Genomic DNA, 18,799 nt, shown 5'->3' on the forward strand with positions numbered 1-18,799 from the left:
TTTTTTAAATCAGGCTATTCCAACTGGAACTGTGGTAGCCTTCAGCTTGATTTCTTTTGGAACAGGAACTGTTTCATTGGAACTATGCTATTCAGCCTTCAGCCTGATTCCTTCAGGATTAGGTTGCTCCATTAGAGCTGTGCTGAGCAGCCTTTGGCCTGGCTCCTTTGAGACTAGACTGTTCCCTCAGAACTGGCTGGTAGTAGGCCTGCAGGCTGTTTGAGCCTGCTTAAGCTGTTCAGGCTGTTTGAAAATTACTATTTTACTCTAAAGAAAAACCTCTGAGAAATGGGATCCCAATTATCTAAATACTTTGAGGGCACCCTTACCTACCAGGACCCTGGCTGATTTTATGTTTAAAAACCGCAGTCCTTCCTCATGTACATTTCTAAGTAAATGGACCAACCTAACCAAAGGCAATTTAGAACATGAATGGTCATTATGGAGAACTATTGAAATCCCAAACTTACTTAAGACCAAATTGACAACCACACCTGTAAAATTTCCAAAACTGAATGGAATGCCTATTTCAATTATTTTGAGGCTTCCAAACATTATCAGGAGCCTAAAATTGCATCTCTGCAGAATAAGATTTTAAGATCCTCTGAGGCAAACAAAGAAAGATAGAATGGCTGCAAAAGCCTCATGTTCCTCTTCCCTGGCTTCTGCATCACAGATACCGCCTCCAGTGTCATCGTATTCCTTTCCCCTGGCTCTGCCTCCAGTGCCATCCTCCTTCTTCCCTTTTATGCCACCTATACCTCCTCTGTAACCCTCAGTTCCCCCATACTAATTTTCTCACCAAACTTTCCCTTTTCTCTGAAACTCTCCCCACTGCCATTTCCTCTGAACTTACCAGAACCTGTCTCTCTAAAATTAAGCCTTGTGAGGATCCAGAGACTAAACTCTTAAATTTTTTTTTATATCCCCTGGACTAAAGTGGAACTGCAAAGCCATAGTCAAAGATTTTCCCAAAGTAACTGAAATCCTTACAGATATGCTGAGGAATTTAATGTAGTCATTCAGACTTATCAACTCTGACTTAAATCAGCTAGTTCATATGCTTGTCAGTGAAGGCCAGGCCCAGCTTTGGATGAAAATCACCAACTGGGGAAATCCTGAAAGGTCTCTAGAATTACAACTGGGAGACCAGCCCATTTACCAATCAAGCTCAGGCAATTGCTAAGTGAGTTCATAGAGCAATTCATAGTGCTTTTCCAAAGCCTGTTGACTGGAACAAAATTCAGGCTTGCACACAAAAACCTAATGAACCTGTTCATGACTATTATGATCAACTTCAGAATGTGTTTAAGGAAAATTCTAATCTTCCTTCAGATGCTGTTCTTCCTGGGTAGCTTTCAACTCTATTTTTATTAGTGGGCTGAACCAGGATTTTTCTCTTCTAGTAAAAAGGACCAGGATGGAATGGGAAACTTTGTCCACTCCAGATTTAGTTAATCTGGCAAACCAGCTCTCTTACACTCTAGATGAGTCACATAAAAGGAAAACTGCTAAAATTCTTAATCTTCAACTCCAGCAAGTGGAGGCCCCTAAACAAAACCAAAACCCTCCTAGTTTCTGCTATTATTGCAAAGAGCCAGGATATCAGAAAAGAGATTGTTACCAATTTAAGCACTTCAGGTGCCTTCAGCCTTCTAACTTGTCTATCCAACATCCTCCCAATTCTCAATGACAGGATTCAAAGGAACTATAAGGGCTATTCCCAATCCCTCTCTCTTAATTATCTTGAAGAACATTTCTCCAGATTAAGGATAAATCTTTTCCAGTCCTGACACCAGAGCCACACTCTTGGTGCTCAACCCCACTACAATAAAATGGTCTCTACCTTGGAGCACTAAGACAGTTCAAATAGTAGGGATCCCTAATGAACCTCAAGAGTTTCCAGTCTCTGAACCTATTCTCTTTTGTTTAGGCCCTTTGAGAGATAACACACCCTTTTCTCTTTAGTTCCTCCACCCCTATCCATTTATTTCACTGAGTCTTCTTAGAGAAGTACAGCATCATGCCAGAATTTTTCTCTCCCAAAAGGAAGAAATAATTCTACAATTTGACAGTAGTCATCAAAGCAGTCAATCAGGTGAATTAAATGACCCTTTGACATCTTTTATTTGCTCTGTCTCTGATGGTATTACAGCTGATTCTGCAAACATTGATCATTTGTCCCTATTGGATCAGCTACTACCCTCCTTGTGGGCAAAATCTCCAACTGATATTGGTAATTCACAGTGTACATCCCATCAAGATCCAAATATCCCCCCCAAACTTCTCCCCAGAATTAATCAACACCCTGTAAGTAAAGAAGGCGTTCAAGGTAAAAAGCCCTTAATAGAAGATAACAAGGCTCAAGGCCTCATTATCCCTTGTACTAATCCCTGTAGTCCTCTGATTTTACCAGCAAGAAAACCTAAGGGCTGAGGGTGGAAGTTTGTCCAGGACCTCTGAGCAATAAACAAGACTGTTATCCTTCGACACCCTGTTATTCCTAACTTTCATATGCTACTAACATCCGTTTCCAACAGAAGCAAACTCTTTACTATGATTGATTTATGCAGCGCATTCTAACCAATACCTTTTTGCCTTCATTTGGGAAGAGAAACAATTCACCTGCACAGTAATGCCTCAGGGTTTTACTGAGAGTCGTTATTTCTCACAAATCCTGAAGGCTGATCTGGATGGTATAAAGTTCCTTTGGGGTTCTACTTTGTTGCAATATGTGGATGATTTGCTTCTTTGCCCTCCTTCTCAAGCCTCCTCACAGGAAAACAGCATCCACTTGCTAAAGCTTTTAGCCTTAAAGTGACATAAGGTTGCCAAGGAAAAATTGCAGATTTCCCAAACCCAGGTTCGATATTTAGGGCATCTGATACCAGAAAAAGGGCTATACCTGGATCCAGAAGGCTTCATGATGTCCTAAGTTTCTGAAAATCCAAAACTAAGCGCCAACTACAAGGTTCTCTCGGGCTAGGTGGATATTGCTGAAACTGGATTCCAAATTTCTCTCTTACAGCCAAATCTCTGTATATTTTACTAAAGAGCAACCCCAACACAATTTTATGGGAAGAACCAGACAAAATAGCCTTTAAGGCCTTAAAGGAGAGTTTGATGAACCCACACACCCTTGGGCATCCAACGATCAGATTCCCTTTTCCATTTTTACATATGAAATGGAAGGTAATGCCTTTGGGGTACTCACCCAAAAACATGGGGACCACCATTGATCCACAGGGTATTATAGCCAGCAACTGGACCCTGTGGCACAGAGACACCCCCAGCCCACACCTTGCCTTACAGCCATTACTGCCACTGCCTTTTTGGTTAAGGCCATCAAAAAGATCGTGGTGGGATCCCTTTTAACCATTTTTGTACCTCATGCAGTAGAAGCCCTTCTGAATTCTCCTCACACTCAGCATTTCTCAGTCAGCCAACCTCAACTCCTAAGAAGTCCTTTTGTTAACTTCCTCACATAACTCTTTTAGGTTGTAATAACCTTAACCCTGTGACTCCTCTCTCCTCCATCATCAGCAAAGTCCCTCACAACTACTTAACACTGATGGATCACCTCCTGATGCCTCGTGATGATCTGCAGGAAAGTCATTTGGGTAATGTTGACTTCTCATGGCTTGCTGATGGTTCTTTTTTAAAAGGTGATCATGGTAAATATTGTGCTGGGTATGCTATTGGAACTCCTTTTGATGTTGTTGAGACAGCATCTTTACCTATGGCTACTTCAGCCCAACGGGGCTGTACTTCAGCCAAGCACAAAACTGCCAATATTTATACTGATAGTAGACATGCTTTTGGAGAAGCTCATGATTTTGGAATGTTGTGGAAGCAACATGGCTTCCTAACTTCCAGTAGAAATAAAATTTAAAATGGCCCCTATGTTCAGGAATTATTGAATGTAATACTTTTACCTGCCACTTAAGCTATTATTAAAATTCCAGGGCATTCTAAACTTGACTCCCTGGAAGCTAAGGGAAATTACCTTGCTGACAGTTCCACAGGGAATGCTGCCCTTAAAGGAACCAAAAGCAGTCAAACTTCTGTCACGGTCCAAAGGGATATTTCCCCAAATGATAACTCAGAAAAACTGGCTGGAGAAGCCCAACAACTGGCCTCAGAAAAGAAAACACAAGATTGGAAATTCAACAACTCTTGGTTTGATAAAAAGCGAAAGCTCTGGTTCAGATCAAATAACAATTCAGTCTGACTGAAGACTCTAAAATTCCTACTCCTAATCATTGTATATGCATTAAACCATTGGTCTACTGACAAAATTACAACTTTCATGAATCAATATTCGTGGGGAAACATAAACAAAGCTGCAAAAAATGCCTACCTCACTTGTCCCACTGGTCCAAAGTACAACCCAGGGAAGCCTGTTCTTACTGCTCCCAAGCATTTTAAACTGCCTTATAGACCATTCAAGGTCTGGCAATTGGATTTCATACAACTTCCTCCATCTCAGGGATGTAAATAAATACGTTTTGGTCATGGCCTGAATGTTTTCACACTGGACTGAAGCCTTCCCTTGCAGAGAGGCTACTGCCTCTTCTGTGGCTAAAGTCCTTTTGGAAAATATACCTACCTGGGGAAATCCTCTCAAACTTCATAATGATCAGGGGACCCATTTTACTGGTCAGGTATTTTAACGTCTGTGCTGTTTGGCCAGTTTTACAACAGTTTCACTGCAATTAGCACCTTCAATCCTCTGGTTTAGTCAAATGCACTAACGGCATTATTAAAACTCAATTGGGGGGCTTCCCTGGTGGCGCAGTGGTTGAGAATCTGCCTGCCAATGCAGGGGACACGGGTTCGAGCCCGTCTGGTCTGGGAAGATCCCACATGCCACGGAGCGGCTGGGCCCCTGAGCCACAATTACTGAGCCTGCGCGTCTGGAGCCTGTGCTCTGCAACAAGAGAGGCCACGATAGTGAGAGGCCCATGCACCGCGATGAAGAGTGGCCCCGCTTGCCACAACTAGAGAAAGCCCTCGCACAGAAACGAAGACCCAACACAGCCATAAATAAATAAATAAAATTTTTTAAAAAAAACAACTCAATTGGCAAAATTTGTGTGGGCCCTCTAAATACGTTGGCCAAAAGCACTGCCATTGATCCTTCTAAATCTTATATCCATCCCTTTTGGAACTCAAACGCTCACCCTCTGAGATAGTCACAGGTCACTCAATGCACTCGGTTCCTACCTCTTTTGCCCCACAGCTGACAAAACGAGAAATACTCCAATATTGCAAAGGCCTAATCGCTTCTATTAAAAATAACCATGTTTTAGTAGAGCAATGTTTTCACAGTGCGCTCTCAGGAGACAAAGACCTTAAGCACCCTCGCAGCCTGGAGATTTCATCTACTGGAAAAGACACCTCCAGGACTTCCCTGGTGGCGCAGTGGTTAAGAATCCGCCTGCCAATGCAGGTGACACGGGTTCGAGCCCTGGTCCAGGAAGATCCCACATGCCGCAGAGCAACTAAGCCCATGTGCCACAACTATTGAGCCTGCACTCTAGAGCCTGTGAGCCACAACTACTGAAGCCCACACGCCTACAGCCCATGCTCCGCAACAAGAGAAGCCACCGCAATGAGAAGCCCGCACACCGCAACGAAGAGTAGCCCCCGCTCACCGCAACTAGAGAAAGCCCGTGTGCAGCAGTGAAGACCCAACACAGCAAAAAAAAAAAAAAAAAAAAAAAAAAAAAGTTCATTTAGTAATTAGCTTTAATCAGACAAGGTAGGGAGATGTGAGTTTGGCTGCTATAAACCAGGCAGTGGTTACCATGGATATGCCAGAACCTTAACAGCCACTGTTAGGACATGGACTTACTCTTCATAAGGGGGCAACTAAGCTGTGTTACTCTGGCAAGACGGCTAGAAAGCTCAATACACCTTCCTATTACTCTACCCATCTTATGTCTTTCATACATAATTAACCACCCCAAGGTATGCAAAATGTATCATTATCTCCATTCTGTAGATAAGAAATCTGAAAATGGTAGGTTTAATTTAGGTGATTTCATTCCAGAGTACCCAGGAGAGGTGCTAGAAATGAAAGGACCCAGCAATCCCTAGTCCAGTTATTTTCCTTCTTGGTTATCCTACTTATCCTTTTTTTTTTTTTTAACACATCTTTATTGGAGTATAATTGCTTTACAATGGTGTGTTAGTTTCTGCTTTATAACAAAGTGAATCAGCTATACATATACATATATCCCCATATCCCCTCCCTCTTGCATCTCCCTCCCACCCTCCCTATCCCACCCCTCTAGGTGGTCACAAAGCACCGAGCTGATCTCCCTGTGCCATGTGGCTGCTTCCCACTAGCTGTCTATTTTACATTTGGTAGTGTATATATGTCCATGCCACTCTCTCACTTCGTCCCAGCTTACCCTTCCCCCTCCCCGTATCCTCAAGTCCATTCTCTACGTCTGCATCTTTATTCCTGTCCCGCCCCTAGGTTCTTCAGAACCATTTTTTTTTTAGATTCCATATATATGTGTCAGCATACAGTATTTGTTTTTCTCTTTCTGACTTAACTTCACTCTGTATGACAGACTCTAGGTCCATCCACCTCACTACATATGACTCAATTTCGTTTCTTTTTATGGCTAATATTGCATTGTATATATGTGCCACATCTTCTTTATCCACTCATCTGTGGATGGACACTTAGGTTGCTTCCATGTCCTGGCTAAATAGAGCTGCAATGAACATTGTGGTACATGATCCTTCTTTAAGATATGTTCTTAATGAAGAATTTGTGTGATGCCAGTTTGACCTTTTTTAGTGGTACTAACAAATACAGACTGCCTGAGATCAAGTTAGGAAGCTCTGCTAATTATCAGGAAATAGACATGAAGCTGCTACTTCTTGTCTCAAAGGGAGATGGCTATCATGGAACCCAGACAATCAGACTCTAGTGTTTCAGGCTCCAGGTCTTATCAGCTTCATGAGCAAAGCTGGAGTAAGGCTGGTTTTGATCACAGGCCACATATAAGGTTTCCCTTTCATCTGGCATAAGCCAGAGCTATTCTCCAGGAGGTCCTTATGGGAATCCAAATGATTTTCTAGGGAATGAACTATGCTCTAAGACATGCTATGAAATGTGAGTCCCTATTTGGGGATGGCAATTCTCTAAAACAGTGGGTGACTCTGCAGAACCCTGCTAAGTTATTCATTGATAAGCTGGCACATACACTGTGCTCAGCAGATAGCTAAGAAAAGCCCATCTGAGTATCAGCCTAAGTACTTTGTTAACCCAACCAGAGCTTCCCCCAGCTCTGGGCCCCAGTGTAATTAGTCATTAGGAAAATATAAATCAAAACCACAAATTAGATACCACTTCACATCCACTAGTATGGCTATAAAAAAATACAGCAATGAGAGTTGGCGAGGATGTGGAGAAATTCGAACCATCCTGCCTTGCTGGTAGGAATGTAAAATGTAGAAACAATCTGACACTTCCTAGAAAGGTTAAACATAGAGTTATCATATGACCCAGCAATTACACTCCTAGGTATATACCCAAGAGAACTGAAAACATATGTCCTCACAAAACTTGTACACACATGTATATAGCAGGATTATTCATAAGAGTCAAAAAGTAAATACAATCCAAATGTCCATCAACTGATGAATGGATAAACAAAAGGTGGTATATCCATACAATGGAATATTATTCAGCCATAAAAAGTAATGAAATACTAATACATGCTACAACATGGATTAACTGTGAAGTGACTGTGTAAATTACCCTTTCTACTTAGGCAATCACTTCCAAATACAGCTGTACTTTGATATCACCTGGGGAGCTTATGCTGCTCCCTGAGAATCTTTGAGAGTAGGGTACCTGGACTGATGTTTGAAATCAATTAGAGTAGATGATCTCTAAAATCCCTTATAGCATTAGGAATTGTATGAAATCTGTGATAGTGGGTCACCAACACCCACATTTTTGAAGCAGAGGCAGTAAGAGAACCAAGCCCAATGAATAGTTGTTAATTAGAACAGGTCTTCCAGTTGAACTCTAAGCTGGTTCTTCTCCAAGGCATCTCTCCACCCCACCCACACCCCCAAGGTTGCATGAAAATATTCATAACAGGAATGAACTATGGCTGAAGGGATAGGTCACACCTGATGCCATCATGCCTATGTGGGTTGCTTTAATAAGAAATCACCCCATTTTGCCACTAGAGTTGACTATAACCAGTCCCTCCCTCTATGACATAGACAAGGTTGGATAGAATGAAGTAATGGACTTCTGACAGTCCCAGGCTTCCTGTTTATCAGTACCTGTGTACTCATAAGCTGATTTAGGTTCAGAGTTAATAATGGGGCTGATTTCTTGTTTACTTGTTTCCCTTAATATTAAAGAACTAAGCTGAATCATGTTCCAGATACTGACCTCCTGCTGGCCTTGTGTAAAGGCAACTGAAGAGACACGAAGGTAATACTGTAATTATTTCTCTAGACCTGTTCCACCATTTCCTCCAATGTACCTGCCCACAATCCCTCAAAGGACAAATCTTTATGATATATATTATTAGGGGAAGTGACTAAGTAGTGTCTACAAGATTAGGGACAGGGTTGGGGGAGGATGGCCAATTCTACAAGGCAAGTGAATCAGGGAAGAAAAGCATCCTTGGAGGCTTTGGGGAGGGGTCTCCACACCACCTTCTACCTCCTGGCTGTCCCTTTTATGACTGCATTGGGACCACTGCAGGCAGAGCCCCAAACACCAAGGAAGAGTATAATTCTTTCTTTAGCTTAAGAACTAACAGTACTTTTAAGGCTTTGGCTCATTTTCCTTTTCCATTTCTAGGAATGTGACCATCATTATCATTGGACTGGACAACTCAGGCAAAACTGTTCTTGTGGAGGTGTTCCAGAGACGTAAGGAATTGAGAGTATTAGATCCTGGTTTAGGTCTCCCATGGGTCCCAGCGACCAATGAAACAATCATTCCTTCCTAGCCTTACTTCATGACCCTTGAGTTTCCTCTTTTGAAGGTAAACACTTCCTAACACACACACACACACACACACACACACACACACACACACACACACACACACACACACACACACTCTCTCTCTCTCTCCCTCTCTCTCTCTCTCTCTCTCTCTCTCTCTCCCTCTCTCTCTCTCTCTCTGCTCTCCTCGGGTGTTATCAGCCTGTTTATGTAATGTCTGTCACCTGCTCCCTTTATAAGATATCCTAATTGAAGGTATTCTCATAATGTCAGTATGAATGAACTCAGACTATGTAAAGCACTGCAGTCGATTAGGAAGGATAGCATGTTTGAAAGTGTCTAGTTTCAGAGCTCAATTAAAGTGGAATTTGGTCTAGATAAGAGAGACAAGTGGGGGATGATGAAGAAGTTCAATAACGTGAAACTCTTTGTGACAGTTCATATAGAGGGTTGGAGCTTGAGAAATGGTGTCAGTTCAGAGACGTGCAAGTTTAATACCAAATCTCCAGTTTAATACCTTGACATTTCAAGAAGCCATTACACAGAATTTCAGGGAGCTACTTTTCCGGTTGTGAAGACACAGCTAACTGCTAGCCAATCAAAGAGCCCAGCACAGTGGTTGGCACAGGATGCCCTCCACTGATTTTTATTAAATAAAAGAAGGGTTATGATGAGGTGGTTGTTTTATGTAGGCTGGCAGCAATCTACAACGTAGAGGAAAGGGCTAACTTGACTCCTCTGCCTCTGGCCTACTTGAAGCCAGCATCAATTTCGTTGAAATACAGCAACAGCCTGCTGGCTGATCTTGCCGTCTGTAGTTGTCTCCCCAGTATTCAGTCCACACAGCTGCCCGAAGGACTTAATGCAAACATCTGATCATGACCCAACCCTGCATGAAACCACTCAATGCCTCCCTGTTGTCATCAAAATAAAACTTAAGTTTCTCAGCTGCACATAAGGAAGGCCCTCCACAATTTGGTCCCTGATTTCTCCAGCTTCACTTCCCATGCTCTGCACACAGGCCCCCTGATGGAGCCAAAACAAATGACTTGCCATTCATCTGCCACTATACCATTCTAGTTCACATGCCCACACTTTCTGTACATGCTCTCCTGCTACCTAGTATTTCATCCCCTCCATCATCTACCTGCTTAATCAGATGCCTCAAGACACAGCCTAAGCTTGACCTCAGGAAAGCCATCCCTAACGCCCAGCGCCTCCTTCTTCAGCTCCTACTCTATTCTGTGCCTCCCTCGATCATGCACTTATCACAACATCATTGCACAACTGCAAGTCCATCCCCTACACTGCGAGCCCCTGAGGAAAAATAATGGATTTTTTCAGCTCTGTATCTTCAGTCTCTGTACTTCTAGTACGTTCAGGTAGGTACTCATTCACTTGTGGAATGAATGTTCTCCCTCATTCCACCATTCTCCTCAGGCTACATGTTGCCTCATTCCAACTTTTCCCTCTCTTCCCCTCCCCCCACCCTCGGAGTGGTAGCCCCAAGCACATTTTAGCCAATGGTTCAGCCTGGTATCCCACCTTATGGGCAGCAGACTTGACTCTGCCTCTCCCAATTCTCTGATTGGCAGAAATGGTAAAAAGGTAAGCAGCAGCAAGAAAATCAAGGAGCCAGGGTGAATCACAAGATTACTGATAAAAGTGGGGATAATTTTTAGAGCCCAACTCAGCCCCACCCCTAGATTCCCATCCAGTCTGGGTGGGGCCTGGGAATCTATATTTTAAGAACTCCCCAGGCCTTTCAGTTGGCCAGTCAGCTTTGAGAAGCACTCACCTGTAATTAGCCCTATGCTATTTTGCCTAGGAGAATAGCATCTGCTTTCCATTTTAATTCCTAGAGGACAGAGCCTGGAGTCTGTTTAATTTGTTACTGTATAACCTGCCTTGTGGTTGGTGAATAACTTGGGGCTGATACATAAACCAGTAGGTTTATGGTTGTGACTTCATTCACGGAGAAGTTTTTAATGGCTAAGAAGCAAAGTGCCACTGATGTCACATTCTAAAGAACATCTCAGGCCACCTCTGTCCGTGCAGGACTGCCAGAGTCAATCTAGTAGGTTCCTCTGTACCCAAAATGCAATAGCTTGCCCCCCCACCAGCTCCTGCAAATGTTCATGATTGCCGAAAACAGATAATAGCCTAGGGAGGAAGTGCCAATCTACAAGTAGTAACTTGTGTGAATATCTGAAGGCACCAGCTATAAAATCTTTTGGGACATAAGCCATTATCATTAACATCATTCACTATAACTGTTTTGTCTGGCATGGTCATATGGGGCAAGGAACCCAAGCATGAGCACAAGCAGGTGCCCTAAATGAGGGCGTTTAAAGCAGTTTCTCTCAAACCCGGCTATACATTTCAATCATCTGGGGAGCTTTAAAAGAAAATGCTGCCTGAGCCCCGCCCCAGATCTATGGCATCAAACTCTCAGAGAGTGAGGCCTAATGTCATAGGTTTTAAAAGCTCCACAGGTGATCCTGGAGCATAGTGAGTACTGAGAGCCAAAAATCAGAATCACCTGAAGAGCTTTCACACCAACTGATCTGGGACCTGAAGGTTCAGATATTTTGGCCTGGAGAAAGCCCAGGGAATCAAAACCTTAACAAGCGCACCAGATGATGCTGAGACACAACAGGCATGAATTTTACTGCTCTTTAAGGCAGTGGGTCTCAAAATGTAAGGTGCAGAAGAATCACCTGGGGATTTTGTTAAATGTCGGAGTTTGCTAAACATACAGATGCTTGGGTCCCAAGCCTAGGGATTCTGATTCATTTGGTGCAGGGTAGGACTTAATAATCACCCACATGTAACTCTAAAGCAGACAGTCCCCAAACTATGCTTTATGCAACACTCTGCTAGGGATATAGAGATGGATTCATCTCAGTACCTGTCCTCAGAGTGTTTATAAATTAATAGAGGAAATAAGAGAAATGTAAATTTTCAGGGGACAACTTCTGGTGGCATCTAGGGTTTGCCAACAACACATTGAATTACTGAAGAATTGGTAAGGTTTCAAGTAAAAAAAAAAACGGGGAAGATAACATAAAGCTTGCACTGATACAGAAAACAAGATTTTAAAATTACCTTTAGAGTTTTCACCTATTCACTTATTATTTTTAAGTAGTCTAATACAGACATAACAAATAACACATCAAAGCTGTGACTGAGGGCTTCCTTGGTGGTGCAGTGGTTAAGAATCCGCCTGCCAATGCAGGGGACACGGGTTCGAGCCCTGGTCCAGGAAGATCCCACATACCGCAGAGCAACTAAGCTCCTGCGCCACAACTACTGAGCCTGCGCTCTAGAGCCCGTGAGCCACAACTACTGAGCCCACGTGCCACAGCTACTGAAGTCCGCACGCCTAGAGCCCGTGCTCTGCAACAAGAGAAGCCACGGCAATGAGAAGCCTGCGCACTGCAACAAAGAGTAGCCCTCGCTCGCCGCAACTAGAGAAAGCCCACACGCAGCAACAAAGACCCAACGCAGCCAAAAATAAATAAATTAAATTAATTAATTAATTTAATTAAAAAAAAAGCTGTGACTGAAAATTATATGTTCTGTGAAAGCTATAATTAAAAATAAATCATTGACTGGGCTTCCCTGGTGGCGCAGTGGTCGGGAGTCTGCCTGCCAGTGCGGGGGACACGGGTTCGAGCCCTGGTCTGGGAAGATCCCACATGCCACGGAGCAACTGGGCCCGTGAGCCACAATTGCTGAGCCTGCGCGTCTGGAGCCAGTGCTCCGCAACAAGAGAGGCCGCGATGGTGAGAGGCCCGTGCACCGCGATGAAGAGTGGTCCCCGCTTGCCGCAACTGGAGAAAGCCCTCGCACAGAAACGAAGACTCAACACAGTCATAAATAAATAAATAAATAAATAAAAGAACGTGAATTTCTTAAAAAAAAAATTAATAAAAAATAAAAAATAAATAAATAAATCATTGACTAACATAAAAACAGAAGAGGACTTTATGAGATGACATTAAAATGTAATAATATGTACATATACACACATAGAGAGAGACATGTATACATGTAAATGTGTGTATAATCATAAATTTCCAAAGATCTGAAAGCATCCTATTAACTTCTCAGCTAAACGACTTATTCTGGCAATCCTATGGAAAATGTTCCAGGTAGATTTGAAACTATAAATAAGAAGCTACTGATTCTGGTCTTAGAACTCCCAGGTGTGAGTGTAGAGAATCTATAAAATCATTTTATTACTAATATGGGCAGAGAGCTGGGCCAGAACTGTCAGTTGAACAGACTGGAATGGGTCTGCAGACTGTCACGCTGAACCACATTTCTCTGGGGGCTGAGTCAGGGGTGGAATGCCCTGTGGAATTGTATGGTCTGGCCATAGCCTTGAAAGGGCAAAGGTACCTGAGTTTGGCATGGTTTCTCGGAGGAGATAGGAGGAAGAGGACTTCATACGCTCATCCACAGTAACAGGCACCATAAACGTTTACTGAACACCTACTGTGCATAAGGGAATGCAGAGCCCCTCCCTCACAGAGCTTAGATTTTAGCTGGGGAGACAGGACACACACAGAATGAGGTGAAGGACCAGTTTAACAGATCACGTGTTCAACAAGAGAGAGAGAAGTGAGAGCTGGACTGGTCAGAGAAGCTTCCTAAAGTAAGTGGTACTTGAGCTGGGCCTTGAAGAAAGGATGCGAGAGAAGAGCATCCTGTTAGTTCATTCATTCATTCATTCATTCATTGATTCACTCATCAAATTCATTCAACAAATATTTATTGAGCACCTGTGTGCCAACCTCTGTGCTTGGCATTATGTATATAACAGTAAGTAAAACTGAAGGGGTTCCTATCCTGTTGCAGTTTATAACCCAGATAAATAAATCATAGAATTTATAACACTGTAATATGCGCTGTGATAGTGGTAAGCCCAGCAGAAAGGCACCTTATCCGGACTGGGGGATGGTGGTGTGAGAGAAGACTTTCTAGAAGGAACAAGATCTAAGTTGATATTTAAAAAACAAAATAGGTGTTAACCAAGCAGAGAGTAGTGGAAGAGTGTTCTAACCAGCAGGAATAGCATCTTGTGAAGGCCCAGGGCAAAAAGAGCATGACGTTCATGTGGAGTGGCAGGTAGAGAGGCACATGAGTCAGGAAGCATAGGGAGGAATAGACTGGGTACCAGGGACCCTGGACACCAGTCAGGGAAGAGATGGATCTGGCAGGTTAGGAGGCAAAGGAGTCTGTATTCTATCTTCGGAGCAGTGGGTACTCACAGAAGGTTACTGAGCCAGGAGAGGGTAGCATGAGCAAAGTGTGGTTTAGGAGGATGGATTGGCGAGCATGAGCCGGATGGCAGGATACATTCGTAGGATTCCTCAGGGCAGGCTCTAGTCAAAGTTCAGATCATCGTTTAACAAATTCTTTCATCTAACTATAGCCCCGTTTTGTTGTTGCTTCTCCTCTCTTCCCCTATGCATAGTACTCCCCAGTAGGATGGGCGGTTGTATGAAACCTGAACTGACCACAGTCCTGCTGGATGATTATGAAGTTTCCATCTACGACCTGAATGGAGACAGTAAGGGCCGAGAAATCTGGCCAAACTACTACGCGCAGGCACATGGACTTGTTTTTGTCCTGGATTCCAGTGACTCAACGCGCATGCAGGAAGTGAAGGTCATCTTACCACGCCTGCTGTCTGATGAAAGAGTGGCCGGGAAACCCATCCTACTGTAAGAGTCTGCCTTTGTGTCCAATTTCCCCTTCCCATTTTGTGCCTTTAGAAGAGAAGTAGACAGCGGAAGGGTTAAGTGGTCCCTGTGTCACATCCAGTTAGACCTCCTCTCCTCTTTGGCTGAAGGGGAGTGGCCCAGTCCTCTGGGGGCTGTTTTCAAGAGCCACTTTCTACCAGGCGCTGCCATGGGGGAACCTGTTACCTAACTGTGCAAAGGTAACTTTGAAGGCAAGCATCAGAGGGAAATGGAGAGTAATATCTGGATCTTCCACTGCACCCCCCGCCCCAACCCATCCCTCGACTCTTCCTGAAGACTGCCTTCCTAAATTTGCTTCTTTTTTCTGGCTTCGGTCTTTGACCCTGAGATGATGGCAGAAAACCCCTATTTTGTATATTCAACGCCAATGGCCTCCTCCCTTGGAAAACTGCCCGAGAGTTATGTAACTAACTCTTACCCCAGGATGATGATTCAGGTGGCCTGTCAATCCTCACCCCTCCCCCACTCCCTTTTACCCTTTTTTGTTCCTCGTTAGGACCCCCAACTCAAGCGTGGACAGAGTTTGGGGGAGGATGTAGAAGCGCCAAATTCGTTTGTATCCCAGTTAGCAATTCTAATTAAAGTTTGATGGTGCAGTGTAGAGGAAGTGAGAAATGAGGCCTGGGGATTATCTCGGATTCAAATTACTTGTGCTATTCTTTCCTCCACTGAGAGTTGGCTAGAAAAATGTCGGGCTCACCTCACTGGGTATGGCTTAAAAGCTAGTCCCTGGATATGTAGCAGCTGTACCAGAATTGGTTGTCCCCCTCTTTCCCTTCTTTTCTTTCCCTTGGCCTCTATCTCAGTTTTACTCTTCCTCTCTTCTTCCCTCCCTCTCTCCAATGCCCGGCTTTAGCCTGGCCAACAAGCAAGACAAGAAGGACGCCTTGCTACTTCGTGATATTACTGAATATCTGCTGCTGGAAAGGCTAACGAAGAAGAACCAGTCCCTGTGCCGAATCGTAAGTGTCCAGCCCTCCCCTCCCTTGTCCTCTCAAGCAAGGCCAATGCCTCCCTTGGCCCATAATCAGCCTCCCATGCCGGGTCTTAGGCAAAGCCTCTCTTTGCCAGGCAACAACTACAGTGACGATTTCTGACTCAACAGTGATAATAAATATCCCACTCTTACAACACTTTCACGTCTGTTTTCTCATTAGGCCTGCAAAATAGCTCTTTAAAGTTGGAAGTTTCAATAGCCTCATTTTATGGTTAAGAAAGTTAAGGCTCAGGGCTTCCCTGGTGGCGCAGTGGTTGAGAATCTGCCTGCCAATGCAGAGGACACGGGTTCGAGTCCTGGTCTGGGAAGATCCCACATGCCGCGGAGCAACTAGGGCCCGTGAGCCACAACTACTGAGCCTGCGCGTCTGGAGCTTGTGCTCCGCAACAAGAGAGGCCGCGATAGTGAGAGGCCCGCGCACCGCGATGAAGAGTGGCCCCCGCTTGCCACAACTAGAGAAAGCCCTCGCACAGAAACGAAGACCCAACATAGCCATAAAATAAAATTAAAAAAAAAAAGAAAAAAGAAAGTTAAGGCTCAGAGACTCTGAGTGACTTGTCCGAGGTCACACAGCCAAGACATTACACTTGATTAAAGGATCTTAGCTTTTGTACCTTTCATATACCTTCTCAGGACTGAATGCTGAGTATCTCCTAGGAAGTCTTAAGAGCCTCTCTAGGCACAGCAGAGCTTATGTGCACGTGTGCTCTTTGGCTGAGGGTGACTGGGACTGTGAGCCCCAGGGGTCCCAGGCTGCTGGGCTGGAGCCTTCTCTTCTCTTTTTGTCACAGGAGCCCTGTTCAGCCATCAGAAACCTCCAAAGAAGGAACCATGAGCCTATAATTGGAAGCCTGCGCTGGCTGTTATCTGCCATTGGGGATAAATATGAAGAGCTGTGTGCTCGCCAACAGCCACTCCCATCGAGCATCCCAGCCTCCAAGGGCACCACCAGAGGCTTTGGGGAAATACGCTCATCAGACAGGTACCGAGCTGTCTCTGTTAGGTGTACTGATAAGAATAGATGCAAAAGTCAGTCTTCAACATAAGCAGTGAGTTCTGGGAGGGGCATGGATTCTGTGCGGTGCTGAGCAAGCCTCTCAAGATCAGTTGGCCCAAATGGGGCGAGGGCAGTGACCACAAACATACCAACATTGTTAGGTACACCCTCCCCTCGGCACAATTTAAGTGGTCACGTTAAGTGGGATGAGTTAAGTCATCAGTATTAGATTGTCTCCAAAAGAGGGTTTCAATTCCCTGGTTTGTCACAGAGAGGAGAAAAGGAGCACGAGCCCCTTAAGGAGCTTATTGGCAATATTCTATGGCTAAATGCCCTGGAGGTGCCCCACATTCTCCGCTTCCTGTTCTCTGATCATCCCAATGATAAGGAAAGATGGGAGGGAACAGGAATATGGAAAAGAAGAAGAAAAAAAAAAGAAAACGGGGTGATCAAGGTTTTGAGGAATAAAAGGACTAAATGTCCTCTTGCTCTGTTGTCCGTTTAATTGTTCCAAAGACATATGGCAGGGCTGGGGGGATAGCTGGATTTGATTAAGGAGCTTGCATCTGTTTTCACTATGGCTTTGTCCTTTCTATCTTCCCCAGCTTCACTACCAGGATGGGAAACTCCAAAGAAAAAAGACAGTGCCTAGGACAACACTCAATGGAACCTAAGCCTCTAAAGCCAATCCTACAGGTAAGTGGCTCATTAAATGTTATTGTCCCAGGGACCAATCCCTGAGCTCTCGGGCACCAACTGACTTTTTTTTTCCTTCATCTTCCTGCTATACAGAAAGAAGGTGTAAGAATAAGACCTAAAAAGAACACATCAGTAACATTTGCTTTAGACGAACCCGAGGAGGAGCGTGAGTGTTATGGGGAAAATGGAGCTCGTAACACCACTGAGCTTTGCTACAATCAGAGCCCCCAGCTCCATATGCCAAGGAAATCTTTTTGAAGGTAATCCTGGACCAGTGGTTAGTCAGAGAAGAAAAGATATAAAGGCCTTTCCTCACAATTTATAAAACAGTATTCCTATTTTGAGTCCAAAACTCTTTTCTCATACTATGGTTGGTGGTCAGAAGAAAGAAATGTAGATGAAGTGCTTGGGGATCATCTGGCCATCCAGTATGATGCCCCAAGATCTTTGTTTGGATGTCTATAGGGTTATCTTAAAGGTTATGATTTCCAGTGGTGGAAGTACAAATTGGTACAACCTTTAGGGAGAGTAGTTTGGTTGTATGTCTCCCTCCTACTCTCCCTCTCTCTCTCAATAGATATATATCGAGAACTTTAAAATTGTGGAAACCCTATGAGCCAATCATCTCATGTCTTAAACTGAAGCCAAAGATGTACACAAGTGCACAAAAAGGATGCTCATGGTTGCTTAATCATAGCATTGTGTATAACAGCTAAAAATTGGAAACAAGCTAAATGCCTAACAATAGTGAATGGCTAAATGAATTATGGTGCACCCACACAATGGAATACTATGCAGACCTTTAAAGGGCTAATGTTGACTTATATTTACTGACATGGAAAGTTTTCCACAACCCAAAGTTTTGTTAGAGAAAATGGCAATTGAGAGCACAGCACATATAGCATGATGTGTATACATGCATAGAATACCTGGAGGGGAATCACCAAACACAAGCAGTGGTTTACTCTAGGGGTAAGATTCTAAGTGATTTTGAGAAGAGCCGAGGTACCTTTCTTTGGATTTGTGTATTATTGGACATTTTTTTAATAGTCATATATGATTTCTCCCAATATACTAAAGGCACTAAAAAAATCTGTGAGGACTTAAAGGCCCATTGTTGTTAACGTCTCCTCCATCTCAGTGTTCCTTGGCCCCAGTCTCCACGACGGTAAACTGTTAATATTATAATGTCACTTCTGCTCTCCAAAGGATCTGGCCCTTCAGGCTACCCCAGAGCCTTGGGTTGTTACACCTACACAGAGGGCCCTAGATAGGAACATTGAGGAGGAGAGAGGTACTGCTCTGGGAAGGAGGATGAGAGGTGAGTGGAG

The 18,799-nt window shown here is 43.9% G+C and overlaps 2 protein-coding genes across 8 annotated transcripts in view; one reads left to right on the top strand and one right to left on the bottom strand.

Moving 5' to 3' along the window:
- Positions 1 to 18,799, bottom strand: part of TRMT2B (tRNA methyltransferase 2 homolog B) — a 122,142-nt gene that overhangs the window by 51,674 nt on the left and 51,669 nt on the right. The window lies entirely within an intron of this gene.
- Positions 8,418 to 17,726, top strand: ARL13A (ARF like GTPase 13A). The gene is made up of 7 exons (XM_068534084.1): positions 8,418 to 8,476; positions 8,852 to 8,922; positions 14,487 to 14,736; positions 15,632 to 15,737; positions 16,564 to 16,754; positions 17,375 to 17,465; positions 17,562 to 17,726. Exons 1-7 carry the CDS (start codon positions 8,418 to 8,420, stop codon positions 17,724 to 17,726), a joined length of 933 nt encoding a protein of 310 aa, XP_068390185.1.

The sequence above is a fragment of the Eschrichtius robustus genome, chromosome X (genome assembly GCF_028021215.1).
Source record: "Eschrichtius robustus isolate mEscRob2 chromosome X, mEscRob2.pri, whole genome shotgun sequence".
NCBI classification, from domain to species: Eukaryota; Metazoa; Chordata; class Mammalia; order Artiodactyla; family Eschrichtiidae; genus Eschrichtius; species Eschrichtius robustus.

Excerpts from the sequence above, each read along its gene's own strand:
- ARL13A (XM_068534084.1), top strand. The coding sequence starts at position 8,418 with ATGTTCCAGATACTGACCTCCTGCTGGCCTTGTGTAAAGGCAACTGAA. Across the intron at positions 14,737-15,631 it reads GCCGGGAAACCCATCCTACT|CCTGGCCAACAAGCAAGACA; the intron begins GTAAGAGTCTGC and ends GCCCGGCTTTAG. Across the intron at positions 15,738-16,563 it reads ACCAGTCCCTGTGCCGAATC|GAGCCCTGTTCAGCCATCAG; the intron begins GTAAGTGTCCAG and ends TTTTTGTCACAG.